General features: G+C 44.6%; 2 protein-coding genes across 5 annotated transcripts in view; one reads left to right on the forward strand and one right to left on the reverse strand.

Annotated features, from left to right (window-relative positions):
- The window catches only part of LOC115760521 (myosin heavy chain, non-muscle), a 42,275-nt gene extending 32,305 nt beyond the window's left edge, over positions 1-9,970 (forward strand). Inside the window, exons 6-13 of one of the 3 annotated variants that reach the window (XM_030701891.1) lie at positions 797-820; positions 2,124-2,312; positions 3,242-3,334; positions 3,400-6,139; positions 6,211-7,046; positions 7,112-8,407; positions 8,472-8,635; positions 9,758-9,970. In XM_030701891.1, coding sequence (XP_030557751.1) covers positions 797-820; positions 2,124-2,312; positions 3,242-3,334; positions 3,400-6,139; positions 6,211-7,046; positions 7,112-8,407; positions 8,472-8,635; positions 9,758-9,896 — 5,481 coding nt within the window. In that variant the 3' untranslated portion in view covers positions 9,897-9,970. The remainder of the gene's footprint in view (positions 1-796; positions 821-2,123; positions 2,313-3,241; positions 3,335-3,399; positions 6,140-6,210; positions 7,047-7,111; positions 8,408-8,471; positions 8,636-9,757) is intronic. The other 2 variants (XM_030701893.1, XM_030701892.1) reach the window with 2 other exon arrangements.
- A 2,092-nt stretch (positions 9,971-12,062) lies between these two features.
- Positions 12,063-18,208, reverse strand: LOC115760984 (lysosome membrane protein 2). Of its 2 annotated transcripts, none has more exons than XM_030702588.1 (7): positions 16,874-18,208; positions 14,697-14,986; positions 14,537-14,628; positions 13,706-13,933; positions 13,377-13,649; positions 12,721-13,312; positions 12,063-12,652 (listed from the first exon to the last, which is right to left on the reverse strand). In XM_030702588.1, the coding sequence occupies exons 2-7, from the start codon at positions 14,965-14,967 to the stop codon at positions 12,300-12,302; spliced, it is 1,809 nt and encodes a 602-aa protein (XP_030558448.1). In that variant the 5' UTR covers positions 14,968-14,986; positions 16,874-18,208; the 3' UTR covers positions 12,063-12,299. The 2 variants fall into 2 exon arrangements, with proteins under 2 accessions (XP_030558448.1, XP_030558449.1); XM_030702589.1 differs by lacking the exon at positions 16,874-18,208 and adding an exon at positions 15,236-15,316.
- Between the last annotated feature and the right edge of the window lie 400 nt (positions 18,209-18,608).

An 18,608-nucleotide genomic window follows, 5' to 3' on the forward strand; every position in this document is an offset into this window, starting at 1 on the left:
AAAACGTGCTAAGCTGCAAACAAACTCTAAAAGGCAGCCTCCAAATTGAAGTGCAAACAAATGTTGTTGCTGTCATTAATTATGATTAATTTGGCCATAAATAGACGCTGATATTGTGAGAAACTGAATCATCATTGATAAAAGAAACAAAAGAAAAGAGAAAAAAACAAACTGTATACGATTAGAAATTAGTTCATGTTCTCACTCAAACCAATGTGACTGATAATAGTTTCCAGGTAAAAGATTAAAAATGTACACACATTTTCCAATTGGAATTGAAAAAAGCTGCTGCCACAAGCGTTGGTTGCATTTGCCGCATTGTATATTATTATTATTTCTACTTCTTCTTCTTGTTACACTCATAAATATATATATTATTGTTATAAATCGAATAAGTATAACTAAGTTTTAGCTTAGCTAAAGGCTTACTTTATTTCTACTCTATATTTATTAATTATATTTTATTTATTTTCATGTGCAAACGTTACACCTACACACACACACACCTATACACACACACACACTACTTTTGTTTGCTGGTGTTGTTGTTGTACAATTGACTGGTTGTTGCTTTTTTATATACTCTTTTTCTCAAACACACAATTTGTACATTTTGTATAAAATATATGCTTAAATTACATTTATTTTGTACATATCAATCGATGAAACGAAAACGAAACGAAAAACAATCCAAATGTTCTACACACACACACACACACAATCAAATTAAACAACCAACAACCACAAATCCAACAAATCCAACAAATCCACAACCCAATTATCGATATACGAACAGGTGCCGCATCCTGCCGTGCTGATTGTAAGTATGCAAAAGTCTATCACGAAAAATGAAAACATTTATGCAAATTAATAAACAAATCAAATTAACATATTTTATTTGTCTACTCTGAGTTCTTATCAACAATTCGATTGACATTTGTCTGTAATCCTAATTTAAGCTCTTGCAGAACTATTTTTGTTTTTATACCCATTGAAAAGTTGTAGAGGGTGTTATGATTTTGTGTTCAATTATGTAACCGTCAGAAGTAAGCATCTGCAACTCCATAAGGTATACATATTCTTGATCAACATGAATAGGCGAGTCGATCTAACCAGGTTTGTCAGTCCATCTGTCCGTCTGTCCTGTCATATGTATGAACGCCTCGATCTCAGATTCTATAAGAGCTAGAGACTTGAAATTTGGAACATAGTTCCTTTTGGAGCCTCTTACTCGTTCATATAAAACTTAAATATAGTGTTTATTTCTTAATCTCTTATTGCGAAAGTTGTTATAAGGAAACTTTAGAAAAAAAACTGGCTTGTATATCCAAATTATGGTATAATACAATTTTTTTAGAAAAGATCTTACAATTAAATAGTGGGTATTGTTATTTATCAATAAAACAAAGCAAAATTTGTGAGCAATCTATACTCTGTCAGATTTTAAACTTCTATAACACATACCTAAAATATGAAAGCTATTTGTTTCTATCGTATATAGAGAGATCTTTAGATCTGCATGAATGTTCCGACATAACTCTTATACTAATGACTTTTATAATATAGGAGTTAGTTATTTTCGTACAATAGATCTGCAAGAATATTTAATCTACGGCCGTGTCGTGGTTCACGTTTACTTTTCCATTGTTTAACTTCATTTTCATTTCAATTCTCGAGAATATTTCACAATTTTTGTTGTTCTAATACTCTTCAGTTGTTGATTCTCGCTTCATTCCGAAAAAGGTCTGAAAATCTCAACCATAAAACATGCTCATTAATTGAATTCTAATCGCAATTGTGCCCTGTTACTTATTACTACTCCAACTCCTTCCCCCTCATGCTATCCACATATATATCAAACGCGCCTCACGCTACGCATATTTAGAGTAGTCATCAAGAAACATTTGCGGTAAAGTATGCTCTTCATGTTGCCAAGAAATGTCTTCAATATGTACATATATAGTATACCCAACCAGAGTCTTATTTCAATTTATGCATGGGCTTTGCCTTGGTTTTTTTTTCTTTGTCAAGCTCTAGTATTACAGAGTGAATTTGTGCCCAGCTGCTACTCAATGCCTTTACCTTTACCTATAGCTAACCACATAAACCCACCGTAATTGCAGAACTTTTCGGTGAACACGAATAAATACATTAAGGTCAAATGTAATGTCAATAATATATTTGGTAATATGGTGCACAGTAGGAATAACATCGAAGCAAGCAATAATCTCGGTTCGACGACGATCATGCAGCTGGAGGGCCTAACTGAGGCACATTGTGACTGTCTTGTTGTTGATATGCCCGAGGTGGAGGTAAAAACAGCCCACAGGGGAATCCCGTTCAACAAGTGCAGTGCGATCGATAGATAACCTAATTTGAGTAACAATTTTCCAGAGCTAGCCATGTTTAGAAGATCTACGTTTGCTTATCATGTATATCAGTGATCCCTGCGCTGGAATTTTGTGCGAAAGATAAGATCTGAAAAGACAAGTTTGACTTGTTATTAAAAAACATAAATATTGCAGATCAATCGGAGAAAATATCAATTTTGAATAGACAAAAGAAGGAATAGGATAGAAAATATTTAAGGACTTTATTTGTAAACTCAGAAGAAACCATTTTTGAAAAGAAGAGAGCACATTGAATAGATACAAGAACGGAATAGAATAGAAAATATTAAAGAATTTCATTTGTTAACTCAGAATTCATTTATACCAGATCGTTCTTGAAAGACATTAAGTGCTAGAAGTGCGATCCTGGAACTCTTAAGTTCCTTAAGTCATTATAAAAACAAGTCTTTTGTGGTAAAAGGTTCGCGGAACATATATTTTATATATAAAAGAGGATTTTGCTAGTGCAAAAGTTACTTGGAATTTATTGTAGATCAAATTCTGACCAAGAACAATGACGGATAGAATACATTGTACTGAAGTCAGCTAAAGAAAAACCCTCTCAGAGTTTAGACACTCATTAAAGAGAATCTTTGAGGATCTTCGAGGCGATCGCATTGCACTAGCCTAGGAAATTGTGCCATGTCCATCAATGTGTAGGCTCTGTGTTCATATCTAGCTTCTTCTGCATGTGCCGCTTTTTCTTATTGTTAACAAACTCCTAAATTTAGAGTATTTTTGTTGTCTGCGTCTCTGTAAATGTTGTATGTCGTCTTTTGTGTTGTGTTTTAATGCTAACCGAAAAAAGAAAAGACTAGAAAACATCTTATTAATCCAAGACTTATTCACAGGGCGAGCTGGAGCAGCAGCTGCTGCAGGCCAATCCCATACTGGAGGCCTTTGGCAATGCCAAGACGGTCAAGAACGACAACTCGTCGCGTTTTGTAAGTGCAAATTGAAACAAATCGAAATAAAATCAGTTGATTAATTTGATTAATTTGTGTTGCAGGGCAAATTCATACGCATTAACTTTGATGCATCGGGCTTTATATCGGGCGCCAATATCGAGACCTATTTGCTGGAGAAGTCGCGTGCCATTCGTCAAGCGAAGGACGAACGTACATTCCATATATTCTATCAGCTGCTGGCGGGCGCATCGCCGGAGCAGCGCGAGAAATTCATACTTGACGACATTAAATCGTATCCATTCCTCTCGAACGGCACGCTCCCGGTGCCCGGCGTCGATGATTATGCTGAATTCCAGGCGACAGTCAAATCGATGAACATCATGGGCATGACATCCGAGGATTTCAATTCGATATTCCGCATCGTTAGCGCCGTCCTGCTCTTTAGCAGCATGAAGTTCCGCCAGGAGCGCAACAACGATCAGGCCACGCTGCCCGACAACACGGTCGCCCAGAAGATTGCCCATTTGCTTGGCCTGAGCGTCACGGACATGACGCGCGCCTTTCTCACGCCCCGCATCAAGGTGGGTCGCGATTTTGTGACCAAGGCCCAGACCAAGGAGCAAGTGGAGTTCGCCGTGGAGGCCATTGCGAAGGCGTGCTACGAGCGCATGTTCAAGTGGCTGGTGAATCGCATCAATCGGTCGCTGGATCGCACCAAGCGACAGGGCGCCTCCTTCATTGGCATACTCGACATGGCAGGCTTTGAGATCTTTGAGCTGAACTCGTTCGAGCAGCTGTGCATCAACTATACGAACGAGAAGCTGCAGCAGCTCTTCAATCACACCATGTTCATACTCGAGCAGGAAGAGTATCAGCGCGAGGGCATCGAATGGAAGTTCATCGATTTCGGACTTGATCTGCAGCCCACAATCGATCTGATCGATAAGCCTGGTGGCATTATGGCGCTGCTGGACGAGGAGTGCTGGTTCCCCAAGGCCACGGACAAGACCTTTGTCGACAAGCTCGTCTCGGCGCACTCGATGCATCCGAAATTCATGAAGACCGATTTTCGCGGCGTTGCCGACTTTGCGATTGTTCACTATGCCGGGCGAGTGGACTATTCGGCGGCCAAGTGGCTAATGAAGAACATGGATCCGTTGAACGAGAACATTGTGTCGCTGTTGCAGGCATCGCAGGATCCGTTTGTTGTGAACATCTGGAAGGATGCGGAAATAGTCGGCATGGCACAGCAGGCGCTAACCGATACCCAATTTGGGGCGCGCACGCGCAAGGGCATGTTCCGCACCGTGTCGCATCTGTATAAGGAACAGCTGGCCAAGCTGATGGACACGCTGCGCAACACGAACCCGAATTTTGTGCGCTGTATCATACCGAATCACGAGAAGCGCGCTGGCAAGATCGACGCGCCCCTGGTGCTGGACCAATTGCGCTGCAATGGTGTCCTCGAGGGTATACGCATCTGTCGCCAGGGCTTCCCCAATCGCATACCCTTCCAGGAGTTCAGGCAACGCTACGAACTGCTCACGCCCAATGTCATACCCAAGGGCTTTATGGACGGCAAGAAGGCCTGTGAGAAGATGATTCAGGCATTGGAGCTCGACTCCAATCTGTATCGTGTTGGCCAATCGAAGATCTTCTTCCGCGCCGGTGTGCTGGCACATCTCGAGGAGGAGCGCGATTTCAAGATTTCCGATCTAATTGTCAATTTCCAGGCGTTCTGTCGCGGCTTCCTCGCCCGCCGCAACTATCAGAAGCGACTCCAGCAGCTTAACGCCATACGCATCATTCAGCGAAACTGCGCCGCCTACCTCAAGCTGCGCAACTGGCAATGGTGGCGTCTCTATACCAAGGTCAAGCCCCTGCTGGAGGTGACCAAGCAGGAGGAGAAGCTGGTGCAGAAGGAGGATGAGCTGAAGCAGGTGCGCGAGAAGCTCGATACGCTGGCCAAAAATACCCAGGAATATGAGCGCAAATACCAGCAGGCGCTGTCCGAGAAGACAACGCTCGCCGAGCAGCTGCAGGCCGAGATTGAGCTGTGCGCCGAGGCGGAGGAGTCGCGTTCACGTCTCATGGCACGCAAACAGGAACTGGAGGATATGATGCAGGAGCTGGAGGCGCGCATTGAGGAGGAAGAGGAACGTGTGCTAGCGCTGGGCGGCGATAAAAAGAAACTGGAACTGCATATTCAGGATCTGGAGGAGCAGCTCGAGGAGGAGGAGGCAGCACGCCAAAAACTGCAGCTCGAAAAGGTGCAGCTGGACGCCAAGATCAAGAAGCACGAAGAGGAGCTGGCGCTGACGGACGACCAGAACCAGAAGCTGCTCAAGGAGAAGAAACTGCTCGAGGAGCGCGCCAACGATCTATCCCAAACCCTGGCCGAGGAGGAGGAGAAGGCCAAGCACCTGGCCAAACTGAAAGCCAAGCACGAGGCGACCATCGCCGAGCTGGAGGAGCGTATGCACAAGGATCAACAGCAGCGTCAGGAATCGGATCGCACCAAGCGCAAGATCGAAACCGAGGTGGCCGATCTCAAGGAGCAGCTGAACGAGCGACGCATCCAGGTGGAGGAGATGCAGGCGCAGCTGGCCAAGCGCGAGGAGGAGCTCACCCAAACGCTGATGCGCATCGACGAAGAGTCCGCCACGAAAGCCACCGCGCAGAAGGCGCAGCGTGAGCTCGAGTCCCAGCTAGCCGAGATCCAAGAAGATCTCGAGGCCGAGAAGGTGGCGCGCAGCAAGGCCGAGAAACTGCGTCGCGATCTCAGCGAGGAGCTCGAGGCGCTCAAAAACGAGCTGCTCGACTCACTGGACACCACAGCCGGTAAGTACACCATCAATTCCTTATGTTCCTCAATCATTTCTATATCACATATTTTTCTAATCCTCCCACAGCCCAACAGGAGCTGCGCTCGAAGCGCGAGCAGGAACTGGCCATGCTGAAGAAATCGCTCGAGGAGGAGGGCGTTAACCATGAGGGCGTGCTCGCCGAAATGCGTCACAAGCACGCCCAGGAGCTGAACAGCATCAACGATCAGCTGGAGAATCTGCGCAAGGCCAAATCCGTGCTGGAGAAGGCCAAGGGCACGCTCGAGGCGGAGAACGCGGATCTGGCGACGGAGTTGCGCAGCGTGAACAGTTCGCGACAGGAGAACGATCGCCGGCGCAAGCAGGCCGAATCTCAGATCGCCGAGCTGCAGGTGAAGCTGGCGGAGATTGAGCGTGCGCGCTCCGAGCTGCAGGAGAAGTGCACGAAACTGCAGCAGGAGGCGGAGAACATAACCAACCAGCTGGAGGAGGCCGAACTTAAGGCATCGGCGGCCGTCAAGTCGGCCAGCAATATGGAATCGCAGCTGACGGAAGCGCAACAGCTGCTGGAGGAGGAGACCCGCCAGAAGCTGGGACTCAGCTCTAAGCTGCGTCAAATCGAATCAGAGAAGGAGGCGTTGCAGGAACAGCTCGAGGAGGATGAGGAGGCCAAGCGCAACTTCGAGCGCAAACTGGCTGAGGTGACAGCCCAAATGCAGGAGATCAAGAAGAAGGCCGAGGAGGATGCCGATCTGGCCAAGGAGCTCGAAGAAGGCAAGAAGCGTCTTAACAAGGACATCGAGGCCCTGGAGCGACAGGTCAAGGAGCTGATGGCACAGAACGATCGCCTCGACAAGAGCAAAAAGAAGATACAGTCGGAACTGGAGGATGCTACCATCGAACTGGAGGCGCAACGCACGAAGGTAAGTTATCATCCAGAGATTAACCAGATACAGTTGCTCATAGAATTTGCTCACTTTCCGGCCAGGTGCTCGAACTGGAGAAGAAGCAGAAGAACTTCGACAAGATACTCGCCGAAGAGAAAGCCATATCAGAACAGATCGCCCAGGAGCGCGACACGGCGGAGCGTGAGGCGCGCGAAAAGGAGACCAAGGTGCTGTCCGTTTCACGCGAACTGGACGAGGCGTACGACAAGATCGAGGATCTGGAAACGAAGCGCAAGCAGCTGCAAAACGAACTCGACGATCTGGCCAACACGCAGGGCACCGCCGACAAGAACGTTCACGAGCTGGAGAAGGCGAAACGTGCGCTGGAATCGCAGCTGGCGGAGCTGAAAGCACAAAACGAGGAGCTCGAGGATGATCTGCAGCTGACCGAGGACGCCAAATTGCGGCTGGAGGTCAACATGCAGGCGCTGCGCTCCCAATTCGAACGTGACCTGCTGGCCAAGGAGGAGGGCGCCGAGGAGAAGCGACGCGGTCTGGTCAAGCAGCTGCGCGATCTGGAGGCCGAACTGGACGAGGAGCGCAAGCAGCGCACGGCCGCGGTGGCGGCCAAGAAGAAGCTGGAGGGCGATCTCAAGGAGATCGAGACAACCATGGAGATGCATAACAAGGTGAAAGAGGATGCACTAAAGCATGCCAAGAAACTGCAAGCACAAGTCAAGGATGCGCTGCGCGATGCCGAGGAGGCCAAGGCCTCCAAGGAGGAGCTGCAGGCGCTCAGTAAAGAGGCCGAGCGCAAGGTGAAGGCTCTGGAGGCCGAAGTATTACAGCTAACCGAGGATTTGGCCAGCTCGGAGCGTGCCAGACGTGCGGCCGAAACGGAACGTGACGAACTGGCCGAGGAGATTGCCAACAATGCCAACAAGGGTTCGCTCATGATCGACGAGAAGCGTCGACTGGAGGCGCGCATCGCCACCCTGGAGGAGGAGCTTGAGGAGGAGCAGTCCAATTCGGAGGTGCTGCTCGATCGCAGCCGCAAGGCGCAGCTACAGATCGAACAGCTGACCACCGAGCTGGCCAACGAGAAGTCCACTTCGCAGAAGAACGAGAACCAACGCGCGCTGCTCGAACGCCAGAACAAAGAGCTGAAGGCCAAGCTAGCCGAGATCGAGACGGCGCAGCGCACCAAGGTGAAGGCCACGATTGCCACGCTCGAGGCCAAGATTGCCAATCTCGAGGAGCAGCTCGAGAACGAGGGCAAGGAGCGGCTGCTCCAGCAAAAGGCCAATCGCAAGATGGACAAAAAGATCAAGGAGCTCACCATGAACATCGAGGACGAGCGAAGACACGTCGATCAGCATAAGGAGCAAATGGATAAAGTGAGTGTCCATTTCTTAAACAATTTAAACGATTCCATATTTAACCTCTCAAATCCTTTCACAGCTGAATAGCCGCATCAAACTGCTCAAGCGCAACCTGGACGAGACCGAGGAGGAGCTGCAGAAGGAGAAGACGCAGAAGCGCAAATACCAGCGCGAATGCGAAGACATGATCGAATCCCAGGAGGCCATGAACCGTGAGATTAACTCACTCAAAACAAAATTGCGGTAAGTTGACGACAGATAATACTCAGATAGGAAGTTGGGTATATCAATAGATGTGCGATACTGACTATATATGGACTATAAATATTGGCCTCCAGCTAGTTTAGCCCTTTTTTTTTTTTTTTTTTATATTAACAATTGGTCAAAAATGGAATTTATGAGTTTTTCAAGATATTTTTTGACGTCGGATTACTTTAAAACAAAGTTCCTCTAGGAACGAAAGGACGAAAACTTGTTTTGTTTTTCATAATATTTCAACAAAACTTACAAATTACGAGCTTCAAATTCAACTAATATTTGAGTTAAATATTAATATTATCTGTTAAAGAAATTGTTAAAAGCAATCGAGAATAAATTAAGTTCTCGCTTTCAATTCCGACCAACTATATCACATATCTTTCATAGAAACAATCAGTTAAATGATGACTTTTTGTATGAATCTCGGGGTAGGGCTTAGTATAGTAATATACCCTACATATCTGCAAGGGTATAACTCATATATATACCCCATATGTCTGCAAGGGCATTTAATTTTTCGGCTTGCCGATGTTATTTCTGCTTTTTGCCTGTTTTCTATTATTTCTTTTGATTTTTGCATTTTATTCTTGGCTCGACATTGTCCTCGTATAGCTCGATCCAGGTGGCCGAGACCGAAAAGGCCAAGGCGTATTCGCCGAAAAAGGATGCTGCGCTCATTATGAATTGTGAGGGTCTGCATTAGGTTTCGTTTCGCTTCGCTTCCTCTTGGTAGGCTGTAAGTGCCGGACACATCTTCATTCACCCAACCGAAACAGCAACAACCAAAAAATCCGGAGAATGAACCAAATCAGACATCGATTTCTCTGCATGTTACATACACAAATATACACACACCCACACACACATCAAATCGTGCGTTTAGTAATAGTGTTCAATGTTCGATTCGATTCCCCTTCCCAGGAATCCTCTCTAGAACTTAGTGCATAATGTCGTATATAGCGTGTTCTTCCCCCCAAAACTCTCTCGTTATATGTTTGCGTTGCCCTTTTCAACCTCTGTTCTTGATCTCTGCACGTTTATCCTGGCAACGGCTTGTTATCACACTTTGTAATAATTTCTATTTCGATTTCGATTTCCATTTTGTAGACGCACCGGCGGCATGGGCCTCAGCTCCACCCGACTCACGGGCACACCATCGTCCAAGCGCGGAGGCGGCGGTGGCGGCGGCGACGACAGCTCATCGGTGCAGGATGAATCATTAGATGGCGAGGATTCAGGCAATTGACGCGTTAATTATTAATACAAAAAAAAAAAAACAAAAAACAAAACAAAAAAACAAAAAACAAGAAAAACCAACAAAAAAAGGAAATAAACGATTATATTTTAATGTTTCTTTTATATAATTTCTCTGTTATTTTTTATATAAACTATTATTCTTAATTAAAAACTTAAAAACAACAACAAACGCAAAACAAAATAATTATACAACATAAAAACAAACTACAACAAATACGCGTATTAACTTTTCCAAAAAACTTCCTTCCCTCTTAAAAACCCAACAACAATGCAATATACATACACAACCGATTCCACAATCGAGGTACATTAATAAATACATGCATTTAATAACTAAAGGTTTATAAAACAATCAAATGTTGAACAAGCAACTAATATACGAATTTCGTTTTGTTTAGAAACAATAAATATTTGCTATAACAATTAAATATGTTTGCAAAACTGTTTGAATTGACGCGGCTAATTTTTATATTATTGTGTTGGCAATGCTCTTCCAGTGTGGCCGTACATGTGAACGACGATATCATTCAGCTTTTGTCAGTGTGCAAAATGACGCTAACATCCGCCCCTTGAGGGTATGCAATGAACATTTTCAACCGCCGATTCTTATCTACCTGCTGCTCATTTCTGTTCGCCTGGTATTTCGGCTGAATTTTTGTTCAAATCTCGTGACCAACTATCGAAAAAACAAACTCGATAACTACAAGGACGATTTTGATGTCCTTTGGCCAGTTGACAGCCCTGGTCAATACAAATTGTTTGGCACAGGACTCGCCAGGATCCGCAAGGATACGGCTGAGCTATAGACTATTTTATGAACATGGCTGCTTGAAGGATTTTCGTCCTTTTCATTGCATATTTTCAACAGGCAGGACAATCAATGTCTGTTGGCCAAAGGACATCAGGATAGTCCTTGAAATGGCCAAGTTATAGTCGATTTTGTTTTTAATGAAATTTAAAAAAAATAGCAATAACTCAGCCATATCCTTGCAGATTTTCGAGGGACCTGGTTCGTTAGGCTCGTAAGGACCAACCGCATCGATCTGCATCAAAATATTATGGGGTCATCTAAGAAACCTGGACTTGTGCAATTTCCGTCGCGAATTGCAAGGAAAAAGGCCCAAAACACAAAATCCTCGATATCTCTAAAACTACTAGGACGATTTTGATGTCCTTTGGCCAGTTGGTAGCCCTGGCCAATACAATTTGTTTGACACATAACTTGGCAGGATACGCAAGGATACAGCCGAGTTATGAGCCGTTTTTTATAGACAAATTTGTCCTTTTTTCTCAGCTGTTTGAAGGACTTTCGTCCTTTGGGTGGTAAATTCTTAATCTGGGGCACAAGGACAATCTAGTGGCCAAAGGACATCCTGATAGTCCTTGAAATGGCGAAGTTAGACCCGATTTTTGGCGTTTTGGGCCATTTTTGTGACTAACCCCCTAGGAAAAAATCAGGTGAAATTTTTTGACGAATCCTGGGAATCCTTGAATGCCAATCGATAGTAATGCTGCCCACGTTTTCAAAAAGGTATATCTTTCCGATATCCTTAAGGATTTGGCCAGGATATGGCCATAAATAGAATGTCCTTTTTAGAAAAGTAGCCATATCTTGGAAACTACAAGGACGATTTCGATGTCCTTTGGCCAGTTTGTAGTCCTGGTCAATACGAATTGTTTGGCACAGGACTCACCAGGATCCGAAAGGATACGGCCGAGCTATAAGCTATTTAAGGTGCAAAATAAATGTGTTCTTATCTTAGCTCCCTGAAGGACTTTCGTCCTGATCATTGCATATTTTGATGTGCCTAGATAGGGAGTATCTGTGGGCCAAAGGACATCGGGATAGTATTTAAAATGGGTGACTTATGGCCGATTTTGTGATTGATAAAATTAAAAAAAAATAGCTATAACTCGGCTATATCCTTGCGGATTTTCAAAGGACCTGGTTCGTTAGGCTCGTAAGGACTAACTGCATCGATCTGCATCACAATATTATGGGGTCATCTAAGAATCCTGGACATGGGCAAGTTACAATCCATTTACAATTTACAAAAATGTCCTTTCTCTTATACTAATTATAAAAACTTATCTTATACTAAGGAATCACCTGAGGATCATTGCCACCCTTTTGTTTGTTATTGTTGTATACTAACTATTTATTGAACATTTGTTTGATCTCTTTATACATATGATACATATATACAATTTGTTAACTACAGCTTTGTTCTAGGCTAATAATATCGTATCCTAAGTCGTGACAAATTCGAAAATCTCTTAATGTTTGCGTTTTTTTAAGGCACACAAGCAAGCGCAAGGCTATTTCCCCGCACAAAAACCCCTTTTGTGCTGGCCCGCCCATAAAACCCTCCCCAATTAATTGCTAATGGCACTATGGATCCCCCCGGTGCGCATGGCTGACGCTGTGCGGCAGGACCTGGACGACGACAACGCTACCGTTGCCCGGAGCGGGACCGGCAAGTGCTTCCAGCTCGGCAGAGGACTTGCTATGCTCCAGCTGCTGCTCCTCGCGCTTGCTGTTCAGATAGTAAACGCTGGCCACGATCAGGCTGAAGGTGGTCACGGAGACCAGCAGGGTGCCGTATTTGAGCGCCAGCTGAATGGCGTCCAGGCCAAATGTGCTCACATAGAGCGTGTGCAGCACATCGTCATTAAAATCGCCGGCGGTTATCTCGATCCAAATCAAAGGCAGAATGGTGGCGTTCTCCAGACGAGCCGCTTGATCTGCAAGTGGGCGTGGGTTACAATCAGTGTTTGGCTCTTGTTACAAGGCGGGGGGGCGTGTCACTTACTACGCAGCAGCGGCGTCTTGTCCAGCATGATGTTGATCTGTATGCGGGAGGCGCCGCTGATGGGGAAACCAAAGCGCGGATGTATATCGGCATAGGTCTGATGCAGATCAGCATCTGGCTTGATGCCCTCAAAGTCCTTGTACAGCACGGGATCGCCGGAGAAGAAGTGCGGAAATGAGGGAAATATGGGCGAATCATCGTAGCACTTGGTGGCATTTATTACGCCGCTGGGCAGGCAGCGATCCGTATTCTTGCAGAAGCACTCGTTGGCCGGATTCTCGGAGGGATGCGCAAAGACGTCCAAGGGCGTGCGATAGCGCAGCACATCGATGTCATTGTAGATGGTCTCCTCCTTCTCGAAATGCAGCGGCACCTTGCGGCAGAGCACCTGCAGAAAGACATAGACCGGGTTGCGGGTCTGCAGCTCGGTCGGCGAAAACATGGACGGTTCGCTGCCATCGATACGATTGCACTCGTCGCCCTGCCAGAAATCCAGCTGCGGCTTCCCATTGAACTGGGTAATGATGCTGAACTTAGAGATGTCGTCCTCGCCGGTGTTCAGCTGCACAGAGTCCACGCTGGTGCCATTCCGCTGGAGTGGACGGAGAGATCAGATTAGCTGATAAATCTAGACAGACATTCAATTCAATTCTCACTGTCTTGAGCAGCCCGAAGTGGGTCTTGCCGCCGCCCAGGGACTCCAGGCTGATGATCTTATCCCGATAGCCCCACAGGTACTCGTGGGCGGTGAGACGCTTGAAGAGCGGCTCCTCGAACAGCTTGATGGTGCCCGTGACCAGGAGACGCTTGAATGCGGGCATACGCTTCACGTGCACCGCCGCCGACAGCAGCGGTACATTGGGCACCAGGACCACATCATCCTCACGCAGCGTTGACTTTTCCGGCAGCAGCTTGTACGATTTTTTGTCCTGCAATATTTGAGTTTTAGATTCAAGCGTTGAGAGTTCAAGGGGAAGTGTGTTACCCTGAAGGTGACAGTGTGATTTTTGTTGAAGGACACTTGATCCTTGACCGTGTGCTCCTGATAGGTCAATGGACCCAGATCCTCCACGTGCATCTTGTCCGCTCGCCCGGCCAGAAAGTCCTCAATATTTGTGTAGTTGAATATGTGCGCCTTGAGCAGCGTATCATATTTGGGATCTGGCTGCAGCCAGCTGTTGGCTGTCTCGGAATTCTCGGCGAGTATAAGATTCTGCAAAAGTAACGAACAAAATGTAGCGAGTAAAGCGCAACGTGTGCAGAAAAAAGTAAAAGGGAGAACGTAACGAGTAAGATGTAGCGAGTGAAAAAGTAACGAGCGAAAATGAAAGAGTGAAACGAAGGGAATCAACTCTTTGAAATATAAAGAGTAAAAAGTAACGAGTGATAAAGTAACGAGTAAAATTTGAATAGTTAAATGAATTAAGTAATAATAAATATTGAAAATAAGGGAATGATATGTAAGCAGTGAAATATAACGAGTTAAATGTATAGAGTGTAGAAGTAACGAGTGAAAATGGAAGAGTGAAATGTTGGGAGTAAAATAAAGAGGGCAAATGATGAAGTGATATACATATAAGCTGTGAAATAAACCGAGTCACGCATGATAAATTAACAAGTAAACAGTAATGAGAGATAATAAAAGAGTGAAAAGTAACAGTAAAGAGTGAAAATGAAATGAAATGTAAGCTGTGAAATATAACGAATAAAAAGTAACGAGTGATAATAAAAGACAGAAATGTAGCCAACGCATTGCGACGAGTGCAACTTTAATCGTTTCAGCAATTGCAGATAAAGATCGCGTGGCTCTGCTTACCTTGAGCATGGTATTATTATAGTATTCCGTGAACCACATAACAAAGAACCCGGTCACGCTTATCACAAACAGCAAAAACATGAAGCCCAACACTGTTAAGGTTAAGAAAGTGGGTTAATCAGAGCACGCAAAATTAACATAATATTATTGCCGCGCTCACTTATCAGTACGCCAATATCCTTGGACGTCAGATTGCGTAGACCCAACGATTCCAATGTCATGTCCAGCACCGTCAGTTTCTCGGGCCTGCTGCTGCTGCTGCCTCCGCCTCCGCTGCCGCCCCCGCCCACGCTGTAGCCATAGCCCAGCGTGTTGCCATTACGTTGCGAGTTCAACGTATTGGACTTTGATTTGCTTTGTTGTACTGTGAGATCCTCTGAGGCAGCCGTCGGCGGGGACTGTGCCACATAGCGGTCCGTGGCATGTGACATTGTCTGGCCGAGTATTTGACTGCAACAAGCAATTAGTTTTATATTCCATTAGAATTGTTACTTGAATAATCAGGCTAGTTTTGCACACGTGTGCTATATATGCATATATATATATATATTTCGCGATCTTTTCCCGAATCGGACACGTGGTCCTCTTATCACAAATACTTCGCTGAGGGCAGCTTCAGCTTGGTTCATTGACCACAACACGTTGACTCTGGGGCTTAGATTATTGAAAATGGGTTGCCCATTCATAAGCCAGATATACCTGCGTTCTATATAGTTTATATAAGTAAAGTAGTATAATTCTGGGCCGATCTGGCGCTTAAGCAGCTCTTAACCAGCCGATCGTTTAACGGCGTGTGTAACAACTAATCTCGGTTTTAATAATTTTCACAAGCTACGCGTGCTACTCTCAAATCAAAGTACAACAATAATACAAACACATATATAACATATATAGATATACATATATATATATATATATATGTGTGTGTGTGTGTGTGTGTGTGTGTGTGTGTCTATATAGAATCGCGCTGCTCTTATCAGCGGCACTTGGTACATGCGAGAAGGCTACGATTCATAAAGAAAACATTCAACGAGTACATTTAATTCCACACACACACACACACGCGCGCACACACACACACATGCATGTACTTATGTATTATGCGTCGACTGGAACATAGTTGAGGTACTAACTAAATGAGCTGTCTAAATATAGTATAAACTACTTAATTACTAAACAGTAGTCGCTCGTTAGTTGGAAAGCTGCGAGTTGTAAATTAATAATTAATGGGCCTAATAAATTAAAAATAAATAAACTTAAATTAAGATAACAATAAAAATATTAAGTATTTCTGGAGATTATAGGCGGTAGAAAAGACAATATATAGAGAAATTGTAATTGTAAAAATCTGAACGAACTGCATAAAAACTGATAAAAACAAAAATTCAAGATACCCTATAAACAGCTTCGTATGCCCTTGATATATGCATATTCGTACTTCTTGAAAAACACGCTCTAAAAAAACTTATTCTTCAAGAACTTTAGATATATGTTGCAAATTTTATATAGTTTTCGTGCCATCAAGATGACATTGAAATCCAAGCATGCCCCAAAGAGGAGAGCTATAACTTATCAATTTATTTGAAGAGGAAGAGCTAAGCAAAATGTCAAAAATTGTTGAGCTGATCAAATTTTGTGCTCTAGCCCGAGATATGTGCGACAGAAGGAAGCTGGAAAACGATATTTATTGATTTTGAGTAAGTTCTGCAGAAATATCGGCCCTATATAATATAATAATACCAATTAGACAATGTATATAAGAACTGAGCTGAAGGTTATTTTACAAACAGACAGAAAATTCGACACGTTCGATTTGACATATTTGAAAACGAATTTCCAGAAAATTCTAAATTTAGATAGTGCTAATCGCCGAGTGACCACTGTACATTCATATATATATATATAGATCTATATGTATATAGATTTGCCAGCTATGTCCGCTGAAAAAGGGGTCAACGGCATCTGATAAGCGGCTGCTGCTGCCGCTGCTGCTACTCGTCACAAATGAAATCTAAAAAATTTCCAATATTTGAAACTACCGAAGGTAGCTTATCAGTGCGAACGTACTCAGATTGTGGGCGATAGAGCAAATGTTGTTGTTGTTGTTCTTTTTTGACATATTGCGAGTCAAGTTTAAGTAAAAGGTTCATGTAACATGCACACACACACACACACACACACACACACGCACACGCACACATTGACACATTGGGCAAGCTTTCAGCAGTAGTTAAAAACGTGTTCAAAAACCAATTTTTGCTTAAATAATTCAACAGCTGATAAGTATTCACACACACACACACACACACACACACACACACATGCATTTATACGTACATGTGCAGGCAGTCTGTGCGGGCGTAAAAAGCTTTGAAAGTTGCACTGCTTTTGCTGTTGTTGTTGTTGTTGTTGCTGCTGCTGCCGTGCGACTGACTGACTGCTACGAAATTTAGTTAGCGCTGCAGCGGCGCTCTCTCAGTGCCATTGACTGATAACACACTGACACGGTCGCGGAAGATGCCTCCACCTGTGTGTGCGAAGAGCATGCCCCGGCGTCTAAGAGAGCGCTAGGCAGAGATCCAAAATGCAGATGTGCAGTTATTGGCATGCACTTGAAAATATGTATGTATATATTGGAAAGGAAAGCTTATCACGCACAGAGCGACGCGTGGGCAGCTCAGCTGTTCGCGACAGCGCAACAATTTGGAAACGAAACACGCGCGCGCGCACACAGCCAATTGCACTCGCGCTCTCACTCGGCGACTCTCTCGCGCTTGTTGTTGTTTCTCGCTTGCACTCGCTGCGCGTGTATTGTGCTTTGGCGCTCTCGCTTCGACATGCACTTTCCAAGACGCCAGGCAAACATTTGGCGTCTTAATTAATAATTTGTCGCTATTTACGCTGAATGCGCACAAAACATGTAGTCAAAAAATTCAAAGCTTGTTATTTTATTGCCGTTCCACTGATTGTTGTGGTTCTATGTATTTTAATTCGCCGCGCGACACACTATGCCCAGAAGCTGTTATTGTTCTCTGTTGTTGTCGAATTCTGATTCTGTTACTGATTTCTGTTGTTGTTCTTGTTCTGGCTGGAGCTCTGGTCTGTGTTGTTGTTGCCTTGTGTTCGCGTTCTTTGTTGCCCACTTGCTTCTTTGTTTTGTCGCTATTCCGTTCTGACGGCTGATCGCTCGCTGCTGTTTGTTGTTGTTGCTCTTGTTTTTGTTATTATTCTTCTGTATTTTTCTTTTCTTTTACATGTATACAAGCTGGTTTTCTGTATGACTTGTTACAACTTCGTTGCAGTCGCTTTTGTTGTTGTTGTCTTTGTCTTTTTATTACATTTTGCGCTGACTTGCCTGGCTCAGGTTTTCCATTAGCTTCAGCTGAGCAACAATTAATTGGCCAATCGGCTGCCAACTTGGCAAAGCAAAATAACTGAACACATATTGACAGCCCCCACCCCTTGCACACTGTCGACTGCGACGTTAACGGATTATGTTAAGCGAATGACGTAGCCAGTTTCACGCACTATCAAAACAAGCTGCGTCGCACGATTAGATTTCGTTTTTTTATTGTTATTTGAATTTCTGCTGCTGCTGCTGCTGCGTTGTTGCTTTGCTTGTTATTCTATATTGGGAGTATACCGTTACACACTGGGAACGCAGCGCGTTGCGTTCTGCCCACGAAACAAGTTATTACTACGACGCGCAGAACGCATTCAATGCCTGCTGCCGCTGCCTGCTGCCTGCTGCCTGGCCTCTGCTCGCTGGCTGCGCTGCGTCGCTGCATTCAACTGCGGGCGGCAACTGTTGATAAGCGAACGAAGAAAAGACGTTCACAACAGAGACAGACAGCGCAGCTGGCAGCGCAGTTCGCAGTTCGCAGCTATGATTACTGATTGTTGACTGTCTTCGCGCTGTCGATGTGCTTGTTTACGTATCGGGATCTCTTCTTGTTGACGTAGCAGCCACATATACATGCATATACGTCCATGTGTATGTATGTGCATGCATATGCTTACATACAAATATGAACAACGGACACAAAGTGCAAATTTAATCGCCGCAAAACAA

The sequence above is a fragment of the Drosophila novamexicana genome, unplaced genomic scaffold (genome assembly GCF_003285875.2).
Source record: "Drosophila novamexicana strain 15010-1031.04,08,12 unplaced genomic scaffold, DnovRS2.1 tig00000462-arrow-pilon, whole genome shotgun sequence".
In the NCBI taxonomy this organism is placed as follows: Eukaryota; Metazoa; Arthropoda; class Insecta; order Diptera; family Drosophilidae; genus Drosophila; species Drosophila novamexicana.

Excerpts from the sequence above, each read along its gene's own strand:
- LOC115760984 (XM_030702588.1), bottom strand. The coding sequence starts at position 14,967 with ATGTCACATGCCACGGACCGCTATGTGGCACAGTCCCCGCCGACGGCT. Across the intron at positions 13,934-14,536 it reads ATAATAATACCATGCTCAAG|AATCTTATACTCGCCGAGAA; the intron begins GTAAGCAGAGCC and ends TTACTTTTGCAG. Across the intron at positions 13,650-13,705 it reads ATCACACTGTCACCTTCAGG|GACAAAAAATCGTACAAGCT; the intron begins GTAACACACTTC and ends CAAATATTGCAG.